Below are 26,758 nucleotides of genomic sequence, written 5' to 3' on the forward strand. Positions count from 1 at the left end.
TCTCGGCCCTGCAGATACAAAATTGCAGAAACCCTCACCGGAGGAGCCGCACCGGGGGCTCGGCAGCAGGTCTCGGCGGAGCCGGCATTCACTGCACTCACGGGGCAGGAGTCACTCGGTCGGCCCCACCGGGCAGAGAGAGGCCCTCAGGCCCCGGCAGCAGTGCGGCCCGCCCCTGCCGGGCGCCGGGAGGAAGGGCCGGCCGCGCCCCGGAAGTGGCGGGGGAGGTGGCAGGGCCGCCATGGGCAGGGCGGTGAGCCTGGCCGCCTGCGCCCTCAACCAGTGGGCTCTGGATTTCGAGGGCAACCTGGAGAGGATTTTCAGAAGTGAGTGGGGTGCGGCGCTGCCTGCCTGCCTGCCTCCGCGCCTGTCTTGTCGGGGCGGCAGCGGAGGCCGTGCCTGCTTTATACCGCCCGGTTCCCGCAGGCGCGGAGCCGCGGCCGGGGGCGTCTGGCCGGGCCGGGCCAGGCCAGGCCAGGCCTGAGCGTCCGGCTGGTCTTTAATCCAACCCTCTTCCAGGTATTGACATCGCAAAGAGCCAAGGAGCCCGGTACCGGCTTGGTCCAGAGCTCGAAATCTGGTAAGAGCGCTGTGTTGGATCTGGGTTTGGTGCGTTCCCAGTTAATCACTGAAGAACGGTCAGTAAGAAAATCAGCCATGTCGTACTCTGACGCCCAAAGCGTTACCTAAAGCATGCGGCTGTCAGCGCAAAGAAAAGCACTGTAGTTGCAAGCATAAGATTGGTTCTCTTGTCTTGGAAACGTGACCAATAATAACGTGGTACCAATAATTTTTGACCTATTTCAGCAAGTCTTGCTTCACAGAAACCGCAGCGCTTTGAATTCTGCCTAGGCCCCGGCTGCTGCTCTTGAAAGGAATACCCCTGCAATGCCACGGAGTTTTAAATGCTGTCAGTAGGGATGATGGTGACGGCACTGCTTCTGCGTGTTCTGTATAAATAGCGCGTGTGGATGAGATGTTCCTCATCTGAAATAGTTCTGGTCCCTTGGCCCTGGTGCTGATTTGGCTGAATTTTTTATTTCTTATGTTTTTATATGCAGTGGTTACGGCTGCTCGGATCACTATTATGAGTCTGACACGCTCTTGCATTCGTTTCAAGTTCTGGCAAAGCTTTTGGAGTCTCCAGCTACTCAAAATATTATCTGTGATGTGGGAATGTAAGTTTTTTTTGTGTACATATAATAAGGGGGTAGGTCTTTAGGGGCTGCTGCCTCTGCTGTGTTTCTGGATAGCGAGGGCTCTGCACCAAACTTTTAAACACATCTCAGGAACTGCACTACTTTCCCTTTTAATTACCATGACTAGGACTGCAACATGCAGAACACTTTCTGAAAGGCAGTCCTTTCAAAGATTTCTGGTGGTTGAGCCCTTCAAGAGAGGATAGGATAATTACAATTCTTTATTGGAAACCTTAATGGTTGGGCCCTATTGCCACGGGTAAGCTTTTGGGTAAGACTTTGTATTATATGTAACGCAAAGGGCTTTATAAATTGACTCTCTTTCTGGAATGTCAGGGCTAATGTAACTTGCTGTGACTGGCAGACATCCTTATAAGCAACATATGTGTATGTCAAAATCACTGAAAGCGTTGTAAGTCATGTGCAGACAGTGATAAAGTATAACGGTAAAATTAACATATGTACACCTACTTGTTTTGGTATCGATATAAATGCGTAAAGATAGCTTTATTTTGAACTAGCCTGGTAGTAGCATAGGGAGTCACGTTTGATTAAGTTAGCCCAGCCAGGGGGATTCTTCTGGTCTGCTTGCGTTTCTCAGGCATGCCAGTAGTTGATATATCTGAGACTGACAGAATGGTCAGCAACTCTGATTTTTGCAAACAGCTATTTGAATTAAGAAATTAGAAGCTAAAACTTGATATATTGTTCTGTTTAATTCCCTTTAGTGATACAATGTAGAAGTGTTGTCTTAAAAATAGGTTTTGTGCAGTGAAGTAGATTCTGTAGCTTTTTTATTTCATTTAATAAGGTTAGCCACTGGTAACTTTGCTTCTTATTTTCACAGGCCTGTTCTGCACAGAAATGTTCGCTACAATTGTCGAGTGATCTTTTTAAATAAGTAAGTAGTTCTTTATGCGTTTTGTGAGACAATGCATTAGCGTATCCTTTCAGAGACCTGTTTGGCCTTCAAGAAAGATTCTTCAGTGCTATGTAGAGCGATGGAGTTATCTTCCTATCTACTAAATTTTAGAGAGACAATTAATGTTTTCCATTATCTTTTTCCTTTCTGAATTTGTAGAAACTAAATTTCCACTGCTTTCTGAAAGACTCCAGAAAAAAACCCTTAAGTCTGCAAACAGAAACTTTAAAAATTATTGTATGTAGTAGTTGTTTAATGTACATCGTAATAGAAGAAAAGAATTGGTATGAATCAGTGTTCTTATTTAGTCTTATTTGGCTCTACATCAGGTCGTAACTCACCCTTTCTGTTTTGTTTTATGTTTTAAGGAAAATTCTTCTGATCAGACCAAAAATATCATTGGCAAATGCAGGAAACTATAGGGAACTTAGATGGTTTACCCCATGGAACAAAGCAAGGTAGGCTGGCTACAAAATAGTGTTTAAAAACACAGAGGATGAAAGCTACATACCTTATGATGCTGCAACATACTGCTTGGTGCTCATCTCTGATGCCGTGCACTCATCCTGTAGTCAGAGGACAGTTCTAACTTGATGGTCTTAGCAAAGTACTTCTGAGAGAGCCCCTGAGCATCTGTCCTCTTCACCCCAGTCAATTCCAGATGACTTCTGAGTTACTCATGTAGCAACACTGCAAAAAGAGAAATTTCTATTTGGTATTTGACTTGCATGGTGGGCTCTTTGTTAGGTCTAGTTTATAGCTAGGATGGAGCATTGTTTACCACACATTTCTGAAGCAAGTGGGATGTTGCCAGCTTATAATCTTAACATTTCTGATTAATTTTACAGAAAGTATGAAGGTCCTTTTTTTTTTTAAACATACACAGCCCTGTACAACTGAAGTGCCATTTCTTTAATCCATGTTAGAAGGTGACAGAATGTGGAGATTAGAATCAGTTTTTATGCTGTGATTTACGTAACAACCTATAAACCTGCTTTAGGCACGTGGAGGAATATTTTCTACCCAGGATAATTCAGGAAGTGACTGGACAGGTAAGTTTGTAAAGGATTTTTTTTCTTTTCTTTTTACCTTTAGCATCTTCCAGATTCAGCAATTTAAATTCATAGAATTTGTGGCATAAAACTGTAGCACACCAAATTCTGCTGTCAGTCATGTTGCAAATTCATAGGTTTCAGTGATAGTTCTCAGTTATGTTAAATGAGAGCATAATTTAATCTTGTTTATGTTAGTATTTGGCAGCAAAACAAGTAAATTTTAAATTTGCCTCGGTTATTTATATATACAGGACCTTGACGGTTGTCTTATTTTGCACAGTTCTGGTACTGAGTTTATCTGTGCTTGAGACTAGAAATGACTATGTGTTTCGAGGTTAAAAAAAAAATAATTTAACCTTCTTGATTGAGAAGGGTCTAAAACTTAGGTTATTTCCTGCTAAAGCATGAGCGTGATTCCTAGCAAAAGACAGTCTCTGTTTTGTAGATTGTTTAATTCAAAAGCAGTTGTCCTGTCCTGAAGCAAAGCACTTGGTCTGAATACTACTGGAATTTCAACACAAAATTTCAGTACAATCCAGAGATTTGCAATTTAGAGCTTTTTTTTTTTACTTAAACTTGGTATAAAATGAAGGAAGGTGTAATGTGATTGATACTGTGTCACTCATTTCATAGAAGTGAGTGTTCAGTTTCTTTTTTTTTTTTTTAGATTTGTAGTTAACTTTTTGAATGGAATAGATTCTTCTATTACATGTGTGTAAGGATGTTCTTGTTTTTTCTCAGGAAACTGTTCCTTTTGGGGATGCAGTGCTAGCAACCAAAGATACCTGCCTAGGCGCAGAAATATGCGAAGAGCTCTGGGCACCAAACAGGTAAAGGAGAAGAAGAAATGAAAAGTAAACTAAAACATACACTGGAGCTGCCTGAAGTAAATGTCTGAAAAAATCTGCTCGTTATTCTTCCAGGTAGTATATCTTTCAGAAAGTGCCAGTAAGCTAAAATATAATTAGGAGGAATAAATACATCATGGGAAAGATTTCACGAGGCTAGATGCAGGATGGCAAAAGAAGTTTTAGGTACTTAAGCTGAATTCATTTGAAACAGAAAGTAGGAGAGAAATACAGAAAAGAAGCAGAATGAAAAAGGTGACTATAGTGCTCCCATTCCAGATACTGTTCAGCTTTTCATTCAACCTGAGGTTGAAATGTCCTCTCTGGATCCATCTCTGTAACTTGATCTAGAGTCAAGATGACAGTTATTTTGTATCAATTTTGTCTAGCAATTATAATCCTGTATTATTCCCACTTACTGTGCCTAGTCTCAAAAAATTGGGAGTACTTGTAGGTTTTTTTATTTTATTTACTTTATTCTTTTTATCTTTGGCTTTGACCAACTCCTCCAAAGCATTCCACTTAACAGGCAAATTGAGCATTTATATTTGACAAGCTAGAGCATGGGCTTCTAGGTAACATCACTTTGAGATGTATCACTTATTTTTTTCTATTTAGCTGTTAGCTTAATCCTTCTGCTTTATTTTTTAACCAGCATCAGACAATACATAAAGACAATGCAGAAGGAAACAAAAGGTCACTAAGGGAAAGCAAAGCATAGCGCCCTTAAGTAATATTTCCTGTTATTATTTTAGTTCCTGTTACAATTTAAAGTTCTTCCCAACCAAAAAGAAGATCCCATTCACAAAGGTCTGATGCAAGGTGGGGGTGGAGATACGGTTGCATGAAAGCTGTTGCAGTTAACACAATAAACAAAATGTTCCCCATTTCCTTGTAACTGCAGAAGGTGTGGTATGTTACAGGCAAAGATGTGATTTTCTCAGTATTTCTTTCTTTTGACATTGGAAAAAGAAAAAAGCAGTATAAGTCTTTTCCTTCTCATGATTCTGTTTTCTTATGCTTTTGGATTTACTAAGAGAGAAGGAAAATGGGACAACTGACGTTGCAAGAGTATCTCAGTGTTGCCCTTTCAGACCAAGATTGTCTCATTCTCTCTTTCTTTGGGACCCAGGCTTCTATAGAGTAAAGTAGAAGCCATTTCATTTAGAACAGAATGAGCAAAAGCCCTTCTGCCCTCTGCAGCCACTACTGGTCTTTGACAGAATAGTCATGCAATGCAAGAAAACAGATGTTTCTGAGAGTCCTATCCTTGTTTGAACTAAGACATGCAGAAAACTGGCAATGACATAGATACTTGTATTCGTCCGTAGTTTTAAATGATACCTGCAGTATTCACAGCAGAGTATTGGCAGCTGAATTTTTTTCTGCCTTTTGCTTTGACAGCCCTCATATTGAAATGGGACTTGACGGTGTGGAAATTTTCACTAACTCTTCAGGGAGTCACCATGTGCTACGGAAGGCTCACACCCGGGTGGATTTGGTGAATTCTGCCACAGCAAAGGTATAGGCTTAAAAAAAAAAAATTTTTTTAGTTGTGCACCTCATTTTTTTTTCAGAACAGTCTCCTCTCCTGTGACAGGACATAGCATAAGCGTGGGGACCTTGACAGTCTTTGTTGTTAGTTTCTTGTTTTCTTACCTGTAATTACCTTCCCCGATTGAATCAGCTGTAGGGGAAGAGCTCTCTGGCTGGGGGACTGTACTTCTTTGGGGCGCCCTGCTATATATCATGCTCTAATGAGAAGCGCTGTAACCTGTTTCCAGCTCTGTGACCCCAAATGCTAGAGGCTGTTTGATTGCAGGTCAGCTCTGTCCGGTCTGTGGAGCAGCGGCCTAAAAGAGAGGCCATTTGGTTTTTGCATGGGAATAGAGGCAATACAAACCTACCAGTGTGTGTGCGGGGGGAACTCCCAGAAGAAACTTTGCATGGGAGCACGTAGTTCTGCACTGGTATGCCAACTATGTAATGTCTTTCACACACATCTGTAAAGAAGAGTCAGAAAAACCAGTTTGATAACTCCCAGCTCTGGAGACTTATGCTCCAAAAATGTATTTGATGTCCTCAATCTTAATTCCATTAAACATTGAAGAAAAAAAAAATTTGCACTCGTATAGTGGATAGAAAATAGTTAATCGGAGTAACTGACTTCCAGTAATTGGAAGTATGAAGTGTTGAATCCACTGCATACAGAGAATAACTAGCTTGAAAGGTGTTGTTGAATGCACATTCTGCGTAAAGGGCAAACAACCAGTGGCTCTGGTTGCTCCCTGTAGTTATCAGTGCCTAAACAGTCTCCCTCTGTATGCATTATGTACTGAATTGGCAGCTCATTGGCAGCTTGTAATTCGGTCAACAGAGGGGGTTATTTTCCTGGCACATATAAAACCATCGAAAAGTCTCTTTCGTTTCCTTAAAATTAGAGTTTCTTTCCCGATTTTTGTTCACATAGCAACATTGTGTTGGAGAAATATCGGTAACTATATCAGGAAGGGGAAACAGAAATCAGTGTTTAAACTCAGACTTCATTTTTTTTCCCCCTTGTCATCATCTTACTTAAAATATATCATATTTTTCTACTTTGAAAGTTCTGTTTATTTTAAAGAAGAGAAGACATTTACTTATTAGACCATAATCTTGTCTAACAGTGATAGGGACAAAAACAAAGTAATGAATGTACATTACACTGTGAAAAATGTTTAATTTGTACAACTGCTTTGTCATTGTAATTTAACATGCTTTGGTTATATTTAACAGTATCTGCTCTGTCCTCAGATATCCAAACACAGCTTCTGTCATCATCTTCCTGCTTTTCTCAATCTCAATTTGAGTTTAGAATTTCAATTTAGAAGTGCATCCCTCTCTATTTGGGCTAAGGGAATGACTCTTGCTAGTAACAGAAGACTCCTGTCTTCCAAGAGTGTGAAAGGGATAGAGCTCACTTACTACATTTACTTACTTGTTTCTGTTGTGTATATCACATGCAGAGTACTTTTTCAGATGACAAGAGAGAGTCCAAGCCATAAACCATTTACAATGTAAAGGCAGAGGAAGATTATAAGGACAGGAACAGAGAAATAACGTTTTGTCTTTTAACATTCTGTCAGGTGCTATATGCTGAAAAGCATTTTTTTGTCTGCATGTTTGTTTTCCTCCCAGAATGGTGGAATATATATTTTAGCTAACCAGAAAGGCTGTGATGGTGATCGTCTGTATTATGATGGCTGTGCCATGATTTCGATGAATGGAGAAACAGTTGCACAAGGATCGCAGTTTTCACTCGATGATGTGGTAATATATTCAAGCTATAGCTGCTGGTTACAGCTGAAATTAGTACGGCTTCATTTATGCTCAGCACGTTCCAGACATTCCAGATACTAGGCCCGTGTCTCTAGAATAAAAACATATATTTTTACTAGGCTATTCAACTAGATGCAAGGTTTTTCCTAGTTAAGGTGCCCAGATCTGATCTACGGTAGCTATCCTGCTTTTGTGAGTGAGGAAGAGCTGTCACAGTGGAGGAACTTCATGAAAATGTTTGCATATTCAATCACCATGTTTAGGAGAGACCCTGTTAATTTACATTCCCTCATCTAAGAAAAAAAGGACAAAGATTGCAGTGTTCTAATTATGACCCGGTTTGGTAGACAAAAGGTTTGATAGGTTGAGCTTTATTTCAAAAAGCCCTTTCTGAGTAGTTTTGTTATCAAAGCTGTAGGTTTCCTCACATTATGTGCCAAATTAATCTCTTTCCCCAGTATGTTTCTTGCCTTTTCCTCTTGTCCTTTGCCGCAACTGATAGTGAACCTATTGTTCAAACATCTGACGCGCTATAAATTTGTTGTGGTTTATGAGTGTCCTACTGCACTCAGTGAAGTGAGTCAGTTGTGCTCGCTTTGTAATGTAAGTAATTCTACTGACTCAGAAATGACTTGTGAAGCGAGCATAAAAATCTGTATTGAAAAAAGTTGCATGCATTCTTCTTCCCCAACATTTTTTGTAGTCCAGACCTGTCAAACATTTTTTATCTGTTTGTGTAGAATCAATCTAATGTTGAAAGCCTTTCCATAGGAGGTGCTGGTTGCCACTCTGGACTTGGAGGATGTTCGAAGTTACAGAGCAGAGATTTCATCTCGTAACTTAGCGGTAAGGATTCTTTACGGAGGTTATGTTTGTAAACTCTGCCAAGTTTAAATAGTTGAATTTAAAAAGTATTTGCATGTCCTGATTTTCACAGTATTTTATAGATCTGATGTTTTATAGGTACATGCTACATTAAACCTTATGTCTTCCTAATTCTTCTGTACTATTGCTTAGGCAAGTAAAGTGAATCCTTATCCCAGGATAAAAGTGAATTTTGCTCTGTCATGTTCTGATGATGTAGCTGTACCTACTTGTATGCCAATCCAGTGGAGACATCATAGTCCTGAGGAGGAGATCAGGTAAGCACATACTGAATCTGTTGCTTGAAAATCATTTTGATTTAAAAAAGACCAAACAAACCTCAAACAAACCAAAGAAAGAGATAAACATAAGATCTTATTTATATTTAACTAAAGTAAGTATCTCATTGGAAGACCACAGTAAATATGTTGACTTGCTTAGGTCTTATTCCATAACCCTCTTAGAATAAGCATATTCTGTAATTTCAGCCTTGGTCCTGCATGTTGGCTTTGGGACTATTTAAGGCGCAGCAAACAGGTAAGAACAACTGTTTTTGTTCTTTGCCTTGGCATATGCCATCTTCTTCTGTGCCAGTACATAGGGACAGTACACGTTGCTATCCTGTGCTGCTCTTAATGCAAAGTGGTGTTCGTCCAAGGTGCAAGGTTTGAGTTTTTTACTGGTGGCTCATTCAGACTTAAAATCCGTATGCAAAGTGTGACTTCAATATGTTCTTCAGACCTTTTCCTTAGGAATCATGCTTTCTTTGAAAGCTTACCTAATAAAGGGGATTTCTTTTTCTTTGAAATGCTGTTTTTTTGTAAGGAAAATATTTTAATGGCATAATGGAGATGTTTAAAATAAGCAAAGTGTCATGAACTAGTAATTCAATTCAATAGTGAAATATATATGAAAAATTTAATCCTTTTTATTAGCTCTTCTGTCTTATTAGAGGGTAAAGACATACTGGAAGTTTTTCTAGCCAAAGGGTTTACACTGACTACTTGTTTGATATCCAGCTGATAAAAGTTTAAGAGGGTTTGCTAGGTCTGTTTTTTTGGTTTCCCCCAGCAGAATATAAGCAGACTTGAACAATGTAATTCTTTTACAAGGGTATGTTTCTGAATGGTACAATATATATTTTTCTAATTTTGCTATTTGGAACTTCTTGCTTGCTCTGTTTTTAAGGCAGGATTTCTCCTACCTCTTAGTGGTGGAATTGACAGCTCTGCTACAGCTTGCATAGTATACTCTATGTGTCACCAGGTTTGCCTGGCGGTCAAGAATGGAAGTAAGTAGATATGCACGTCTGGCTAGCCATGCTTACTGTTAGTTACGGATGAGTTAATATTAGCTGGGTGCAATAGATGCAAGAGGTGATTAATGGTAGACTCTTGCCCAGTTGTTCTAATGGAATCTTTTGTATCTCTTCAGAAATTCCAGCAAAAATGTGCATCCAGATTTCAGGTTCTTTGAATTGGCTTAATAGTTTTCATTTTGGGTTTAAGAATTGGATGTGGAACTCAGACTAGTTTCTGTCTAGAGTATTATTCAAACTACATCAGTTGGCTGATGTAGTTTTGGGATTTCAGTTTATCATGAGAATTTTCTCCTTCTATTAAATTCAGCACTACAAAACATGGTTAGGCATGGTTCAAACTCTTAAATCAGCTTTAAGTAGACGATATGCATTTCGCTAAGTCTTTGTACATACTGGATTATATTTTCTATGAAGGTTCTTTAAGGTGCAGAACAAAAGGATTTAGTATTTCTGTGCTCAAAATGAGGAGCAAAGTCAGTAATTCTTTTATTTGATATATGAAAATATGTTTGGGGATTTAGACGATGGAGTCATCTTATTTGTGAGGGGCAGTGTAAAGCTTAATTGGAATACAAGAAACATACAAGATACTTGCATATCCTGGATAGCAGGAGCACAACAATTTCCACTCTGGTTCTATATCTTTTGCTTTGTCCTCAGATGCAGATGTGCTGGCTGATGCGCGCAAGATTGTGAATGATGAGACCTATGTCCCTGAGGATCCTCGAGAATTTTGCAAGCGTATCTTTACCACTTGCTATATGGCTAGTGAGAACTCCTCCCAGGATACTTGCAACAGGGCTAAACTTCTGGCTGAGCAAATAGGCAGGTACAAATTGAGAAGTGCTGGGAAAAAAAGTCATGGTCTGGCAACGACTTTCTAAAACTTTCAAACTCTAAAATAGGAAAAAAATAGGAGAAGAATAGTAGGTGTGTTAAGGAGGAGTATTACAGACATTGTTATTTAAGTGTGTAAATGTGAGGCAAACTTAGAAGCATTTGGTGAAGGACATGGAAACTTGGAAACAGACTCTGGAAAGTGTTAGTTTTCATACCAGGTCTGAGATGGTAGCAGCCTTTAAAACATCATTTTATGGGTGGGTTTTTTGCTTTTTTTAATGCTATTTTATCTAGTCAGATTGTGCTAGTTGAGTCACGTCTGCTTGAATTCCTTCTCAGCTATCACATCAATCTGAACATAGATGCGGCTGTGAAAGCTATTGTGGGAATTTTCAGCATGGTGACAGGTCGAACTCCCCGTTTTTCTGTCTTCGGAGGGAGCAGCAGAGAAAACCTGGCACTCCAGAATGTGCAGGTGTGTTTCATGTAGGCTGAATCTGGTCAGACCTTTTTTTTTTTTTTTTTTTGAAAGTACAAAATGGTAAAGTGGCGAAGGGCCCTTCATTTGCATTGCTGTGAAAATCTGAACTTGCTGTGGTGCGTCCCTGAAGATTCCTGGGCTTCCAGTAAATGCTTGTCTGCAGCAGAAATCTACAATCCCACATAACTCAGGAGAAGACCAAGATAATTATTGCTTGTGACTCTTAAAACCTCATAGGATGGTCAGGAGGAAATAGTACATGTCTGTATCTCATTAGTAGCATTGGTGTTTAGAAAAGCATCCGATCAGAAAGTTGCCAGGTCAGGAAAATGAGCACCGAAGTGTTCTAATAGACAAGTCTGAGTCCCGTAGGATTGTAGCAGGTCAAGACTCAAAAATATTGCCGATGTATACTATACTTTCCTCTGGTGAATGTTAGCAGCCTTTAAAAGGCTCTGTGTGAGATGTCACGCTTACCCATTCCAATTCCTAGATGTCTTCGGTTTTAGAAGGTAGAAGAGAATTTTTTTTTTTTGTATCAGAAGGTATTTAATCTTCAATAGGCTTATTAAAATGCAGCTCAAATACACATTTCCAGTTATGCATTTTCATTGTGTCAGAACAGATTGGTGCTGTGCCTGAGCAGTGCTGATATACATATCATATAGAATCACAGAAAACATAGCTGCCTAGTGACTTCTAGTCCCTGGGTCCAGTTTTACCTTTCGTTGTCTTGATAGCTTTCTTTTTGGCCTGTTCTTAAAATCTTACAACCTAACCAGCAACTCTGTTTTAATTCTGGCTAAATGTTGATTATCGTGTTTGATAGTTTTTGTTAGTCGAGGATTTGATCTTTCTTCCCCTCCTATTACTGGAGAACTCCAGCTGTCTCCTCTGGAAGCAAACATTGAATCCTTTATCAGCTTTTTGGCAATGGCTTTAGTCACAGAGGAGTATGGTGATTTGCTTAACATCACACACAATTGTGGCTAGAGCTGGAGGCTGAATTTCAGGTCTGTTTGGTATTATTACCATCCTTAGAAAAAGTGGAGTTTGAGAATGGGGACAGAAACAAAGAGAACTTCTTACAAATTTTGTGTAAGTAAATCCCTTTAGTCTAATAATCCCTAAAAGTGTGTGTTAGACAGATGGTATATCTGCATACTTCATCCCTCATGGATCCTTTTTAGTGCTTGTAGAAGGTAGAAAATGGCAATTACTCCCCATTCTACAATTCAGAGTAGAATAAACTTGCCCAGTCATGTAAGTCTGTGGCAGTAGCAGATACTGAACCTGGCTTTCCTATGAGTGTTCGGCGTCTTCTCCACAAGACCATCCTTTCCTGCATTAACATTTACCCCTCTCGCATTTTGTGGGTTTGTGGGTTTGTTTAGGGAATTGATTAATAAAAATGATCGGGGAGAAATTATTCTGCTTTGTAAATTTGCTTTTTATTTCATTTTGTTTTGCAGGCTAGAATAAGAATGGTCCTTGCCTACCTGTTTGCTCAGCTGACACTTTGGACTCGTGGGATGCCAGGGGGACTTCTGGTGCTAGGATCAGCCAATGTGGATGAAAGGTTGGTGAAAGTTAGAAATCTAAAACCAAGTGAACTGGGAACAGGTCACTGCATTTCCTTGCAACTCTACCAAATCCCAGTGTAGATTATTACTTACAAGGCGTAACAGGCTAAGAACACACTGATAGCAACGAAATTAATGAAAATAGTTGAATCGGCCTGAATGGAAAATTGTGTATTTTTCAGAAGTTTAGCCAAAGTGTTGTCATAGTTTTCCAATGGAATGCTGTTCCTTCCTTAGCTGTTTTCAGTAGAGCTTGCCAGTGCAGCTACCAGGTTAACTTTAAAATCTGTTATTTGTTGTATTTTCAATTACTGTATTAGGAATTAAGTTGTGAACTTTGAGTTGAAAAATAGACCTTAAAAATCTGAGGTACTGTTATTAGAGCTGCCTATGAAGATTGAAGCAATCCCCATAAGATTGTGAGATTGATAACCTCAAAAGCTGGGAGAGTAGTGTGTGCTGATTCTATGGGTGTTTTGGGGTTTATTTTTTTTAATTGGTCAGGACAGTATTTTAATTCTTTTGCATCAAATATTTTACCTTAGCGTGGGCAGTTTTGCAGTGCTTCATAATGTTTAAATTATTGTCTTCCTCCTGGCAATTTCATGGGTTTAGGATAACCCTTTTGCAGCTGAACACCTGTTTGCCCCTTACATATAAATACGTTAACAATACGTAGTCTGTTTCTCCCTGTCTTTATATGACATATATATTCTATATAGTATAACTATTATACATTATAGTAATGTTACATTATTCTTTATTATTACTATATAAAATTTCCTCTCTTGCTCAGTCTCCGAGGTTACTTGACAAAGTACGATTGCTCAAGTGCTGATATCAATCCCATTGGTGGAATCAGCAAGACTGATTTGAAGAACTTCATACAATATTGCATTGAAAATTTTCAGCTCACGGCCCTCGGAAGGTGAGTAGTGAAGCCGTGATATTTGGTGACTGTATTTGTATGCAGTGTATGTGGACTTCATGGTTTAGTTTTCTTTACTAACAGAGCTAAGATGCAGTAATATTGCAAATGCTAATAAAGAAAAGTATTCTGCACATCCCTCTGTTTTTCAATGATTGTGTACGCTTACACAATGTAACTGGCTGGGTGCTGAAAATGCCATCAGTCTTAGGAGTTACTGTATGCAAGCATTTGTGTTGCTAATTCCACTGAAGGAACTGTTTGAACCAGATGCTTTATGTTTTTGGTATAAAGCATTGCTTTTTAAACCTGGAACAGCTTGCAAGTACCACTTCTGTAGAGTTATCTAGTCATTTAGGAGCTTATGCCCTGAAAAAGTTTTGAATGAAGCATTTGATTTTTAATAAACCAGACTGTTTGTTAATTAGTATTCATGAGACTGGGCAGAATTCATGTTTTTCTTTTTACTTGTTTCTTACAGTATCATGTCAGCTCCACCCACTGCGGAGTTAGAGCCCCTGGTGGATGGACAAGTGGCTCAAACTGATGAGGTAATGGGCACTGACTTTAAAATGCTCAGGTAACCCTTATCCCAAAATTTGTTTTTTGTCCAACAGCTATTGTTTGCTATTGTATGTATCCATGCTTATTGACAAGCATGTTGTAAACGATCTTAAAGCCACTGACAAGGCATTAATATCCCACACCAGCCTTATCTATGTTGACAACAGTTTCCAAAACAGCAAATTAACTTTTTGTGAATGATTTTATATTTTGAGCACTTAGAAGGATGGGTGTTCCGAAATTTAGTTTGTTTCAAAGTTTCTTAATATCAAAAGAGAGTCAGTCAGGGCCTTACTGCTATTAAAATGACTGGTGGCAAAGCCCTTCCTCTCCTCCCCCCGCCCTTCTCTTTGCTATCCACTTGGATAAGAGAGGACTGGTAAGCCTAACAACCACCTCTAAGGGCTGGTGGATATTTAACTGTAGGATATTGTAAAACTCGTTACGATAAAGCAAAGGGTTGCTGAATTGAATTAGTGGTTTTCTTAATTTGGCCTTACCTTACTGATATATACTAGATTTAAGCTAGCTAGAAGGGAAAATGGACAATCTTTCTCAAGAAAGAAATGTTTTCACTGGCCAAATCAAATATTTTTATGGAAGAATTTAAAATCTCCCATTTCAGAGAGATTCCAGTGGTTTTTTTTTCTTCTGTTCATAATATTACTATCTCTTTTCTTTTTGATCATTGGCAATTTTAGTTTGGTGTTTTTTTGATTAAACTGGGTTATTGTAATTGCTCCATAAAATTATTAATTATAATTTGCATAGTTGAGATTTTTAGTGACTTTCTGTGTGTGTGATTTCAGGCAGATATGGGGATGACATATGCAGAGCTCTCAATCTATGGCAAATTAAGAAAAATTGCAAAGGCTGGACCATACAGTATGTTTTGTAAGCTGATTAGTATGTGGAAGGAGATTTGTACTCCAAGAGAGGTAATATATAAAAAAAAAATCATGTAATGTCTTTGCCAAAATAGAGTATGTTTGGAGAAAGGTCGAGTAGAGTTCCTTTTAACTGAAAGGATAGTTTAATTATACTGTGTTTAGAGATTATTCTACAGCTGTAGCAGAATATGTTGAAAAAACTGGTATGCATCTCTTAAACAAATGGAGCTTGTTGTCTGTGTTGCAAATTGTTACAACAGTAATGGGGTAATTTGAAAACAATTATTTCAGAATTGTATCCTCAGGGGAAAATTAGTCTCTGAAATATACATGGCTAACTACTCTTGAAGCCTTTGGTTATGTATTCTGAGACAGAAAATGGCTCTTGCTTTGAAAGACTATTTACACTGAAGAGGTATCTGCTTTGCTGTTACGCAGTTCTTCCTTTCCTGTGCATAAAGGAAGAAGTTCAAATTGTCACTTGAGTTGCAGAGGCTAGTGCTCGCTGTTAGATTTCTTGCAAGGCACTTCCTTATTGGTAAATGTTAGGTGCAGAGACCGAGGTGGTGTCTGAAAATGGTCTTAAATGCCTCTTGTAGGTAGGGTCATCCACAGTGATTCATACTAGTAGTGGTAGATAATTTATGTAAACGTTAATGGGAGAAAATGGATGTGTAAGGTAGAACACACTCTCAGCTAAAGTTTTAAATACTAAGAATCTTCATCTGATTAAAAGCTATATTCTTTGTACACCAGGTGGCATCAAAGGTTAAGCATTTCTTCAGGATGTATTCCATTAACAGACATAAAATGACCACTCTCACTCCTTCCTACCATGCTGAAAACTACAGCCCAGATGACAACCGATTTGACCTGAGGCCTTTCCTTTATAACACCACATGGTCCTGGCAATTTAGGTGTATAGATAAACAGGTAAATGCCCTCTACTTCTTGTATGGTTTTATATTTAAAGCCCTCGCAATGGGACAAGCCCAGTTCCAGTGAATATCCAGCAAAAGACAGCTAGCATTTAGGATAATAGTTTAATACAGAAATAGCTGTGATTGTTCTTTTCACATAACTGTGAGGCTAAGAATTCTCTGCCTTCAGTGTAGGCTGGTTTTTTTGTTTTTTCATTGTTAAGTACAGCTTGTCATACTGCTAGGAAAGCAAGAAGAAGGAAATAAGAAAAAGAGAATATATGTACTGAGGCCAGAAACTAATAGGTGTACCCGTACTCATGAAGTCTTGTGCTAATGTGGAGAATAAGCTTATGTGTTTCAGCTTCAGTTCAGGACCTGTCTGAAGGGATCTGTTTAATTGCAGGATTAAGATTTGACCTACATCTGTGTGGGAAAAGCCACTAAGAGGCAGCAATTCATTGTGAATGCTTCCCCCACCTGCTTCTACAACAATACCTTTTTTGATCCTCAAGTCAGTTGACTCACAAATACGTGTTTGCTCAAATACAGCAACAGTAATGGTACAGTGCTTAGTTCGAGCACTGTGAGGTGTGGAGGGGCTCGAGCGACTATTGGAACCGTGCTTAACTTTTTGTAGTTTTTAGTCACACCTTTGATGTTATTTTAATGCATTTTTATGGCAAAACTGCTGGGCTGAGGAATTTTAGCACCTTGAAGTTTTTTCTGCCAGAGATTTTACACCTCAGTTGCTTTTAAGAGTATGTTTATATATGTAATAAAATATTAATTCCCTCGTCTGTGAAATGCCAGACATGCTGTAATAGTGTTTTATTACCTTGAAACCTAGGATAAAAGCTACCACGTGCAGCACTTTTTTGTAGGTCTGTATGGTGGGGTTTTTTTTCCATCGTTTTGGACTTTTTCCCGCTGAAGTCCAGGACAAAAGTTCTTTTGGCCTCAGTGGGAGTTGGGTAAAATATTTTTGTAGGGTCTGGACCAAAATGTAATTATTTTATGCTTACAGTAAATGTGATTAAGATCTTTTAATGATCCAGGATATTGTTACACTCTTTAACTAGATTTGTATGTAATAGCAGCTGTGCTATGCAAGGGTGCTAGCCATTGCAACTTATTCCCGAAAACTGGGAGTCAAGCTTGGGGAAGAATCTGTTATGTAGGCAACAGTAACCTGAACTGATAAAGTTCATCAGCAACCTGAACTGATAACTCATTGTTACGGATAGCTTTTTGCAAGACTGGAAAATAATGACTTGCAATAATGTGACTCAAATCTGCCCTATGCAAGAAAGGGAATACTGTAAGAGTTTCCACTTACTGTGCTCATTCAGCACAATTGTAATTCTGAAGAGAATCATTCTCTAGGACAATGTCTCACTGATAAGTATACTCCTAGGACTTAATCTGCGCTTAAGGTTTTTCTGGCATAGTAGCAGGACTGTGAAAATATGGCATAAACTCTAAATGATACAGTTTTGCCAGAAAACACCTTTAGTTAGGTAATGCCAGGTTTTTCTGTAGAAGAGTCATGTTACAGCTTGAGCTCATTTGAGAAGGGAAAGGGTTTTGAGTGCTAATGGTAGAGAAATCTGTTGGATTTGTGGAAAGTTCTTTTCTACTTGCATGTTTGTAGTGTAGTCAAGGCAATTTAGTTATCCACTCTTTTAAGTGCAAAATTCCCTCTGTATTTGCTGCAGAAGGAACAGGGGTAAGAGGAGGTTGAGATCATAGCGTTTGCTGGGAATTGCCAGATTTGCCCTTGGAGTCTTAATTCAGTTCTAGTTAGCTGAAAGGTTCCACCTGGGTGATGAAATGTCTAGTGGTTTAGAGCAACTCTAGGAACTCCAGTAGCACTGTCTGTAGCTTCTGCCTTTGAGTTACATCTGAGGTAAAGGATGTGTGGTCAGAGCAAGCACTTTAACAATTTCTAGATGCCAAAATGGGATTTTAATAGCTGGCATAATTTGAAGGAACTGTGTCGTAGCTCAGAAGAAAGCTGGCACACCTACCCCCAAGGATTAGGTATCTGCAGTCTGCCTTCTGCTTTTTCCGGTGCTTACTGGTCATACCACAAGATTAGCTGCGTTTGGTCAAACCAACAGATTTATCAACCTGAGTACCTTTGTGCATGTTGAAGGAAGAACATAAGAACAGGGAATTTATGGTACGACCCTCCCTATATATCCCCATAGGTTTGGGGAATGTAAAACTGAATTTTCCAGAGTTAGAAACAATGTGCAGAACACTGTTTAGTTTGTGCTCTTGGTCTATCCTTTATGAGTTTGTAGAATCCTTTCTGAAACTATTTATATTGTTAGTCTTAACAACAGCTTAGCTTAATATAAGGTAATTCCTTTTCTTAAGTTTTAAGAACAGTGAAGGTCAGTTTTATAAAATTGTGTGCATGAAAAACATTTCCCGTGTTCGTTTTAATTATTCTAGGCTCTCTGTTATGGGCAGGGTTCCAGCTTATGGCCTGATCTGATCTGACAGCTGTCCCTGAAAGGGGCAGTGTTGTCTCCCTTCCTGTCTCTCCTGGCTTCTGAGATGGCTTTGGTGCTTGTCTCACTCCTTGGTCAGCCAAATGAAGTCACCAAACTGACAAAAAACTAGGAACCGATGGGAGCATGCAGCTGGGGGGAGGCTAAAGGGGTGGGTGGGAAGAAAGTTTGACCTTCTCTTTTGACTGCAACTAACATCCTGTTCAGCTCATTTGTCCCCTAGAGCATATCCCACTGTCAGTTCCTAATAAATCTGGGCTCTACACTGTTTTGTGATGGAAGTCTGAAAAGACTGGAGACGTTAAATGCAAACTTATTTTTATTATTCAATCAGTTTCCTTTTGACTTGCAGGTATCCAAGCTAGAAAAAAAGGAAGGAGTTTCTGTAGTTGAAGATGTGGACTGATTTGCTGCCTTGTTTAACTGTGGTAATTAATTTGCTAAGTAGAATGTTCAAAACGAGTATACTGTGATGATGAGCAGAGATGACCCAAACAATTGTTGAGATGACCATTGTAAATGGTATTTGTAATCAAGTCCTTTTTTTTTTTTTTTTTTTCTTTATTGACTCCCTGTTTTGTTCCCAATATACTTAAACCATAGTTTGGCTAAGTAACCATTTATTAAGGATTTACTTCAACTACTTGAGTTAATTGCCTTTAGTTGGAAATATTTGGATAAGCCCATCAATCATAAACAAATACAGGGTAGTCTTTTGTGAAAGTGAATACACGTACAAATATTAAGTTTGGTTCTAATAATTTGGATATGATTTTTGAGTAACAATCAGCTGAAAGTATAAAATTTTAACAGTTCTGACGTGCTGTTGAGGGGAAGAACTCATTTTACTTTGCAATAAACTTGTAATTTTATAATGCTCTTATTTTACATGTTTTTTATTTATCTAGCATTGGCTATGTAGACTGGTCCAGTGTTCTGAATGGCCACATGAGGTCTAATTCAGCAAGGTATTGGAAGCATGTCTAACTTGAAGCAGATGGATCCCTTGTTAGTGGGATCCAAATTAGAGTTCAGCTTCTTGTTTTGCATCTACTTGCTGTGTAACTTGTGACAATTAACTTTAAAATTTCTGACTTAATTTTCTCAAAGAGGAGTGATACCTACTTCATCAGGCTGTTCAGGGATTGTTTAATGGTTATTGCTCTCCAAGATCCTCAGCTGTATTTTAAGGATTTTGAATAAAGTTGGCATGGTGTCTTTTCCCTTCTGGCATTTTTGATGCATAAGGGTAACTTGGTGTACCTGAGAGAAGAAATGTCTTCTGGTGCATAGTATCTTGAATAGAAAGGATACACCTTTGGTATCCATGCCACTGTTGTTATTCCTATATGCTCTGGTGCTGCCTGTCCAGGAGCTGTGATCTGTTACCACTGACCATGCCATCAGAGAGTGGTAGGACTTGCCGACATAATCCCTTTACTGTTGGAATCAAGCTCACTGGGTGTAAAACATCTGGAAATGGAGTGAATATTGCAGAATGAAGTATAAAGCCAGCTTCCTCTGAGCTTAGTTAGTGTGTTACCAACTTTCCACCTACTGTTTGCAAAAAGTTATTTTAACTTCACGACTTCACTGATCTCTTAAATGTGTCCAGTGCTGTGGAACAATAAAAAAAGTAAAAGGATAGGCTTGTTCCTTCACTTGAATCCCTTTTCTGCTTGTTCATTTAATGTTTGGCCATTTCTGTTGCTTTTTTTTTAAATTGATTTTAAAGGTGTGCTTTTAATAGGGGAAACTAGAAATGCATTTCTGAGGTTCTGGGCAAACAATGCGCTATGACTGCAACAGCAGGGGAGCTTAGACCAAGTGAGACTTTTGTTAAAATGGTTGTATACTGTGCTCATGGAAAATGTCTGCCAAAGGGCATGTTCTCCACATTTGTTTTCCACAATCCAGAAAGACAGAGTTGATTCACTTGGAGTTAAAGATGCAGCATTGTTCTTGGTGGGTTTATTATATGGTATTCGTTTAAATACACAGCTAACTTACCTTAGTGGATGTTGCTGGTACTAAGGATGTTTATGTTCATCTGACGGAAAACCCCAGCTGAGATTTGCCTTCCTTCACCATCAGTTGGGCACTTCCACTTCCTGTTCCAGCTAGGAGTGGATTAATTTTGAACAGAAGTTCAGGAATCTGTTGTATATTTGAAGACTTCTTAATTCTTTTTTTCTTCCTGAAGTTACTGATTCTCTTTCCTGACAATCACAGAAGAGGAAAGAAGGAAACATTTGCTTTTGTTCAAATAAAAAAATAATAGCAAAAATAATACAATGTTTACATGCACTCCCTATTACTGTGGTTACCCTGAATATTTCAGATACTTAGCGAAAGGACAGTCGTGTTTCTTAGCAATGGCAGTTACAGCATGTATGCAAATTGCATTTTATTTCTTACCTGCTAGTGCTGAATACAAATTGTGCCAGCCTACCCCTACTTTCCTTTCACTGTCCTGAAATTTTCACTGTACCTGTTCCACCTCATGCCTCTAGTTGAACTGTTATGAACAGTAACTCCAATTTTACCAGTGCTTTGCTGTTTATTGAGAATGGGAAATAACAGTAATGTGTAGCTGCAGACGTTCACTTTTTACTCGTGATGACTATTATGGTAAAGGTAATGTCATGGAGTTTGTCTTTTTATCTTAAGTTTGCCAAAAAGGCTGGATCTGACCCTGACTTACTTAAAATTCAGTGTGAAACAGTGATTTTTTGACCCATCAGTCATGCACCTGAAGGCAAAAACTACCCCATTGCTAATTAAACGGTCCAGGATGGACCTGCTTTTACTATTCAGGCTGGAATACTGAAGAGAGAGATTGATACTCTTTCCTGTTTATTGTTTTGCTGCCATGGCTCCCAGTATGTGGCAGAAAATAGTGTATAGTTGTCAAATTATCCCGACCTCACTCTTTTGAAATTGCAGCTTTGTGAAATTGAACAGTGAAAGTGTGTATGAAGGGCACCGTGAGGAAAGGGGGAGAGTAGCAAAAGTGAAGCATCTTTTAGCAGTCCAAGTAGCATAACCCAAGTTCATAGTTGCTTCTGGGATGCCTAGGTGACTAAATACAAATTAAATACTTTCTGCCACTAGGAATGTAAATGATTATTTAAGAATGTGAATACAAGCAGGAAGCAATAATTTATAACCTCGCTATTGTTTTCTTAACAAATCCTGAACCCAACCCCGCCGGCCGCAGCGTTGTTCCGCAGCTCCCCCTGAGGCAGTGACTAGCGTAGAGGTACGCTCGGCCGAGGATACCGAGTTCACAGCTGCCGTGAGGTAAAAAAGCTGCAACTCCTCATGAGGGATATTTTTTCAAGGAGCGTAAACGACGTCTGGGCTCTGCTCTCTAAGCTCGGGTGAAGAACAACACTTTTTACCACAGACTGACTGCCACGTCTTTCATAACCCCCGACTGCTTACAAATACTAGTTCCTGAGGCGGCGGACGCTGCCGGGGCGGGAGACGGTGCCCTGTTTGCTGCCAGAGGGAGATGTCTGTTCCGGGGCAGCGCTGTGACCGACGCCGGTCCCCGGCGGCAAACCCCGCCGGGGGGACGGGGCGGGCGGCGGCGGGAGGCGTCCCCTTCCCGCCCTCCCCCGGCAGCCGGTCACGTGCAGCGGGCGGGGCTGCCCAGGGCGGGCGCAGCCCTCCCGTCCCGCCCCCCGGTCCCGTCCCATCCCGGCGGCGGCGCGGAGGGAGCGCGGTGGTCGCTGCCGATGGAGGCGGGACCCGGCGCTGAGGCAGAGCCGTTGTTGCTCCCGCGGAGCTGGCGAGCGGGACGGGGGCTGTGGCGGGCCGGTGCCCGCTCGGCCGCTGAGGACGGTGAGTGCCGTGGGGCGGGCGGTGGCGGCGTGCCCCGGGCCCGGCGCCGCGGTCTGGCCGGGCGGCGCTGAGGGAGCCGGTGCCTGAGGCGAGTGGCGGGGCTCTCGCCTTCCCCTCAAAGCTTGTCCTCTCCCGGGCGCGGGGAGCGGGTCGGGCATTGGAGAAGGAAACCCCTCAGCCTGCCGAGAGGCCGGGGCTCGGCGGGGGTCTGCCGCCCCGCCGGTGCTCCGGTGGCGGCTGCTCCCAGCAGTTCCGCCTGGGACGGCTCTGCGGGACCCACTGCGGCCGCCCTGGCTGGTTGAACACACCGAGCCGTTATCACTGACCTTAGGTGCAAACCTTCCGCTGCTTCAGCCTGAGACTTGATTTTTTTTGTTGTTGTTTTTTCATTTTTATTTTTTTAAGGTGCTGACAAGTTTTTTTCTGTAAGTCAGGACATGTTAGAGGTCTGACTTCTCAATTCCCTCAGGAAAGGCTCCTTTGGAGACTTCAGGTTCTCTATTTTCAGGGTATCACATCACTTAAGTGAACCTTCTCTTTTTGTTCCCTGTTTGTTCGGTGTCAAAAGCGCAGTGGGGTCGGAGAGAGATCCTGCACGCCCAAACTGAGCAGGACTTTAATCATCACTTGTGACTAAGCATCACTTGCTGTGACTAAGAGTTGCAGAATAAATTGGGTATCCTTGGTAGCATGCATGGAAAATGTGTTTTTTGTTGTGTGTTTTTTTTTTCTTTTTTAAAAAATGGTTTTAAAAAAAAAAAAAGAAATCGCTAAAGTAAACATTTCTTGGTAATTTCCCTGTTTTAGTTTTATATTAAGAGCAGTTGCTTAGATCCTGCCCTTTCAAAATGGTTGGGATTAACGCTAGGCTTGTGCTGTGCGCTCCAAAAACCTAAAGCTTTTGCTGTCCTTGCTATCCTTTTAACTAATACTGTTCCTTTAAACAACTTTGGTTTTGTCTCACTTGTGTGTCCTGTCTTGAAAAAGATAAGATCTTTAGTGCGTGAGTCTAGCTTGTCTCCTGTTTATGCTCAGTCTCTTGCACCGTGGTTCATATCAGAATCATTACAAAACTGTGTTGTTACTTATGCTCAGATGAATGGTGACATTTAAAAACTGCACTGTTTGTGGAAAATTGACGCCGCTGAATGATGTGGAACATAAAATCATCTGGGACTTGGATCAATGATGTTTCTGGCGTTGCTTGGCATCTGGAGAATGTTGTGCTAGCACTGGGACTGACTCTTTCTCATTGTATCCCATGCTGGGATTGCCGTCTCCTTGGAGGAGATGGTTTGAAGTGCTCCTTGGGCCTCTTCCCCTCTGTGGGAAGGTTACACTAGCATGTATGTTTCTTATCTCTAGCCCCTTCAGCTTTCTCTCTTTTCTACCCCCCCTTCCCTTTCTTTTGTTTTTTTTCTTCCTTGTTTTGACCTTATCTGCCTCTGTCTCTCTTGTTGGCTTAATTGCCAGGTTAATTACTCAAAGGTCCTAATTCAAGTGAATGCAAGTGATTGCCCTTTATTCTTTACGTGTATATCTTCATATGGACTTCTTAGTGATGGGTTTTGGAATGTTGCATAGTAACTAATTTGGTGATATTTTGTTTCACTTTGTGTACTTTCACCCTTTTCTGCGTCTTGAACGCTGATCTGTTTGATATGGTAATAATAACTGTCAAGACAAATTAGAAAAGGATTTAATTTTGTTCTCATCTGACTGGAGATTTCTGTTGGTTTTGGTGAGAATGAGATCAATCTAAACCTCATACCTTTATTAAACAAAAGCAAAAATGCCTAGATGTCGTGGTTAAACCACGACACTAGAATACTATTGTCTGATTTTTCTAGCTTCACTTGACTGTACACTTTGTCAAAGAATAATTTGATTGAAGCTCTATTACCATGCGTGTTGCTTAGGATTTGTCTCTGTATCGAAATATTCCAGTCTTGTGATAGCTATTTAACTACTAGTGTAATCTAGCTACTTAAGCTAAACGTAAGAGAACCTTTTCACAAAATACAAAAAGATGCATGATGTGTTTGAGATGATTATTATTTATTTAATTTAATGCACGGTGCTGCTGACAGAGCAAACGTGGCAGGAGCTGTCTCTTTACTTTTTGTGTGCGTACAGTGCCCTTTGCCATGAGAACCACGGTTGTGGAGCTTCTGTTAACCAATAAGCAAGCTGTAGGCTTTATCCAAAATACAGCAACAGATTCTTATTTCTTTTTAACTTTATAGGTACTGGAGCTGATAATGACCTTTATATAAACCAAGCCATAGTATTTATTGAAGATGCAATACAGGTAAATATAACTTGTTTGTTAGCTATTATGCTTCCCATGCTGGATATTTGTTGCACGTTCTGCTAGCTTTTAAGTGTTTATGTGTTCAGATGATCTCCGTATAACATCATCTTGATTTACAGAGCAAAATCAGAATTCCAAATTCCTGTGGTATGCAAGTTTCAGTGAACTTCTGCCTAGGAGAAACATGTTTTTCCACACAATGAAATAGATAGTGTCTTCCCTTCAAGGTTGTCAAAAGAGATGCTGTTTTGTGGGGTGGTTTTTGGGTTTGGGTTTTTTTGTTTTTTTTTTTTTGTTTGTTTGTTTTGAAAGTGATTGGCCTTACTGCTAAGAGAAACTGTCTGAGCAAACCCTGTAATTTGCCTCTAAATCTGACTACTTGCATAGCTTAAGAGCCGTTGGAGTTTAAGGTTAACTTCAAGCGAGAAGCTGGAACTCTTTTACTTCAGCTGAACTTGGTGCCTTTGAAAGTTTTCACTCTCTTTGTCTCTCCTTTACTGGCGTTACTGCAGATTCCTAGATCCTGTTATCTCCCAGTTATTAGTTGCAGGCAGTGGGAATGCTGGAGGGCAATTCTTGAGCTCTCTTGCTGCATTCAGATAGCTTTTGGTTGGGAGATTTCTGGGGATCAGACATATTGAAGGTGCACACACCTTTCTGGAAGCGGATGTTTCTCAGTGAAGGCAGAGTAACAGCAGCCCAGGAGCAGCTGCTGAGGAGGGGCTGAGCAGATTTCAGCAAAAGCCAGCCCGTTCTGAAGAATCACGGGTACTTCCTTGAACTTAGTGTGTTTTGTTTAAAGACCTAGGTTGAGGTCTCTTATATTCAGAATTAAATTGTTTGCATCTTATGGCTTTTTGGAAGAGAAAGACAAAAGAAGATCCATGAATGGAATGAATGCTAGAAAGGTAAACTAAATGGGTGGACCATTTTGGTGAGTAGATAGAATAGGCACTGAATTATTACAGATGCTGTTATTTGTAATGATGGTAATGCTTGCTTCAGATGACTGCCACACAATTTGATTCTCTGAGCGACTGTGTGGTCTTTACATTAGGAAAACTTCATTAAAATCTTTCCCATTGCACGCATGTAGGCTACAGCTATGGTCGTTGGTGACTGACACTTTAATAATTAATAACTTGTCCAATAATTTCTTTATCTTATTGTGAAACTGGAATTGTCTCAAGACTTGAGCTTTGTTGATTGGAACTTGGTTTATTTTGGTAACTTGATCTTTGTCTTTGAGACAGACTGAATGTAATGTTTGAATTATCCTTTTTGCTTTCTGCCTTCAGTATCGATCTATAAATCACCGTGTGGACTCCAAATCTCTGTGGCTTTATCGATGGTACTATTCGAGAACTTGCCAGTGGTAAGAACTTGGTATTCTTTTTGCTTTTTCATTTAGGAATAAGTCTTTATAAAAAATTATTCTTCATCTCTCTTCTTTGTTAAATAATTAGGTAATTGTGCTTTTTTCCTTATAAGAACTTACTGTAGGAAGCAAGTGGATTGACTACATGTGAACATGATAGAAGTGGAAAGCAATGAGATATATGAAAGTGTGATCATGTAGATGACTCTTTGGAACAGCCGTAGGACTGTTGCATGAATGGACTATTGGCATGATTTACAGCACTGTTGTTAGAGTTTTCCAAGTGTCTATTTCTAAGCATAATAAATAGTAGCAAGATTGTGTGCTGATGTTAGTTTCAAAAGAACACCACCTACGGTTATTTGGTGGTCAGCGGTTTCATTATTCTAATGCAGGCAACAGCATGCTAATCAAGTGCTGTGTTGTGATCTAACCCGTTTGTGTTAAATATGATGTTATAAAGCTTGGTTTACTTCTAAGAAAATTGCTTTACTCTAAGTATTTTGTTATTCTTTTGACTCATTTTGTGGGTTTGGTGTTTTTTGGGGTTTGTATTTTTTTGTTTTGTGTTTTGGTTTTCTTTGTTGTTGTTGTTTCTTTTTTAATTTCATCTCTATCCAAACAGGATTTTGAGTTTAACCATTACTATAATCCTGGCTTTGGCTTTCATTGAAAAGCCTTCTTCGCTTACTATCACGTCAGATGTGCGATACCGCCTTCCTGCGTGGAATCCTCCGTGTGGCCTAACAGAAAGCATTGAGCTGCTTTGCTTTCTTGTGTTCATGGCTGACGTATCGGTGAAGGTGAGCATCACATCCATATTGAATGAAATACTAGGTGTGTTGGGCAGCTCAGTAGGTATAGTCAGTGTGGCTTTTCTCCTTTTTATATTTTGGGAGAAATGTCCTAGAACTGTTATTCAAATCTTGGATTTGCATGATGAGATTGCTTTGTTATATTAA

The 26,758-nt window shown here is 39.9% G+C and overlaps 2 protein-coding genes across 8 annotated transcripts in view; both read left to right on the forward strand.

Annotated features, from left to right (window-relative positions):
- The first annotated feature begins 32 nt into the window (after positions 1–32).
- On the forward strand, positions 33–25,740 carry NADSYN1 (NAD synthetase 1). Of its 7 annotated transcripts, XM_075163324.1 has the most exons (22): positions 35–326; positions 520–580; positions 1,062–1,178; positions 2,047–2,100; positions 2,490–2,579; positions 3,122–3,173; positions 3,918–4,006; positions 5,429–5,546; positions 7,202–7,333; positions 8,114–8,188; positions 8,360–8,484; positions 8,695–8,743; positions 9,395–9,497; positions 10,188–10,356; positions 10,707–10,842; positions 12,321–12,427; positions 13,228–13,359; positions 13,841–13,910; positions 14,733–14,861; positions 15,570–15,746; positions 24,351–24,415; positions 25,717–25,740. In XM_075163324.1, exons 1-21 carry the CDS (start codon positions 242–244, stop codon positions 24,378–24,380), a joined length of 2,100 nt encoding a protein of 699 aa, XP_075019425.1. In that variant the 5' UTR covers positions 35–241; the 3' UTR covers positions 24,381–24,415; positions 25,717–25,740. The 7 variants fall into 7 exon arrangements, 6 of the variants coding, with proteins under 6 accessions (XP_075019426.1, XP_075019427.1, XP_075019428.1 ...); XR_012675773.1 differs by lacking the exons at positions 24,351–24,415; positions 25,717–25,740 and adding an exon at positions 18,590–20,330 and having other exon boundaries at positions 33–326; positions 13,841–13,939; XM_075163325.1 differs by lacking the exons at positions 24,351–24,415; positions 25,717–25,740 and adding an exon at positions 18,590–20,330 and having other exon boundaries at positions 33–326; positions 10,188–10,268; positions 10,730–10,842.
- TPCN2 (two pore segment channel 2) overlaps positions 21,968–26,758 on the forward strand; it is a 34,267-nt gene continuing 29,476 nt past the window's right edge. The window contains exons 1-4 of the mRNA XM_075163320.1: positions 21,968–22,104; positions 24,351–24,415; positions 25,717–25,793; positions 26,422–26,599. Coding sequence (XP_075019421.1) covers positions 21,999–22,104; positions 24,351–24,415; positions 25,717–25,793; positions 26,422–26,599 — 426 coding nt within the window. The 5' untranslated portion in view covers positions 21,968–21,998. The remainder of the gene's footprint in view (positions 22,105–24,350; positions 24,416–25,716; positions 25,794–26,421; positions 26,600–26,758) is intronic.

This window comes from Calonectris borealis, chromosome 14 (assembly GCF_964195595.1).
Source record: "Calonectris borealis chromosome 14, bCalBor7.hap1.2, whole genome shotgun sequence".
NCBI lineage: Eukaryota > Metazoa > Chordata > Aves > Procellariiformes > Procellariidae > Calonectris > Calonectris borealis.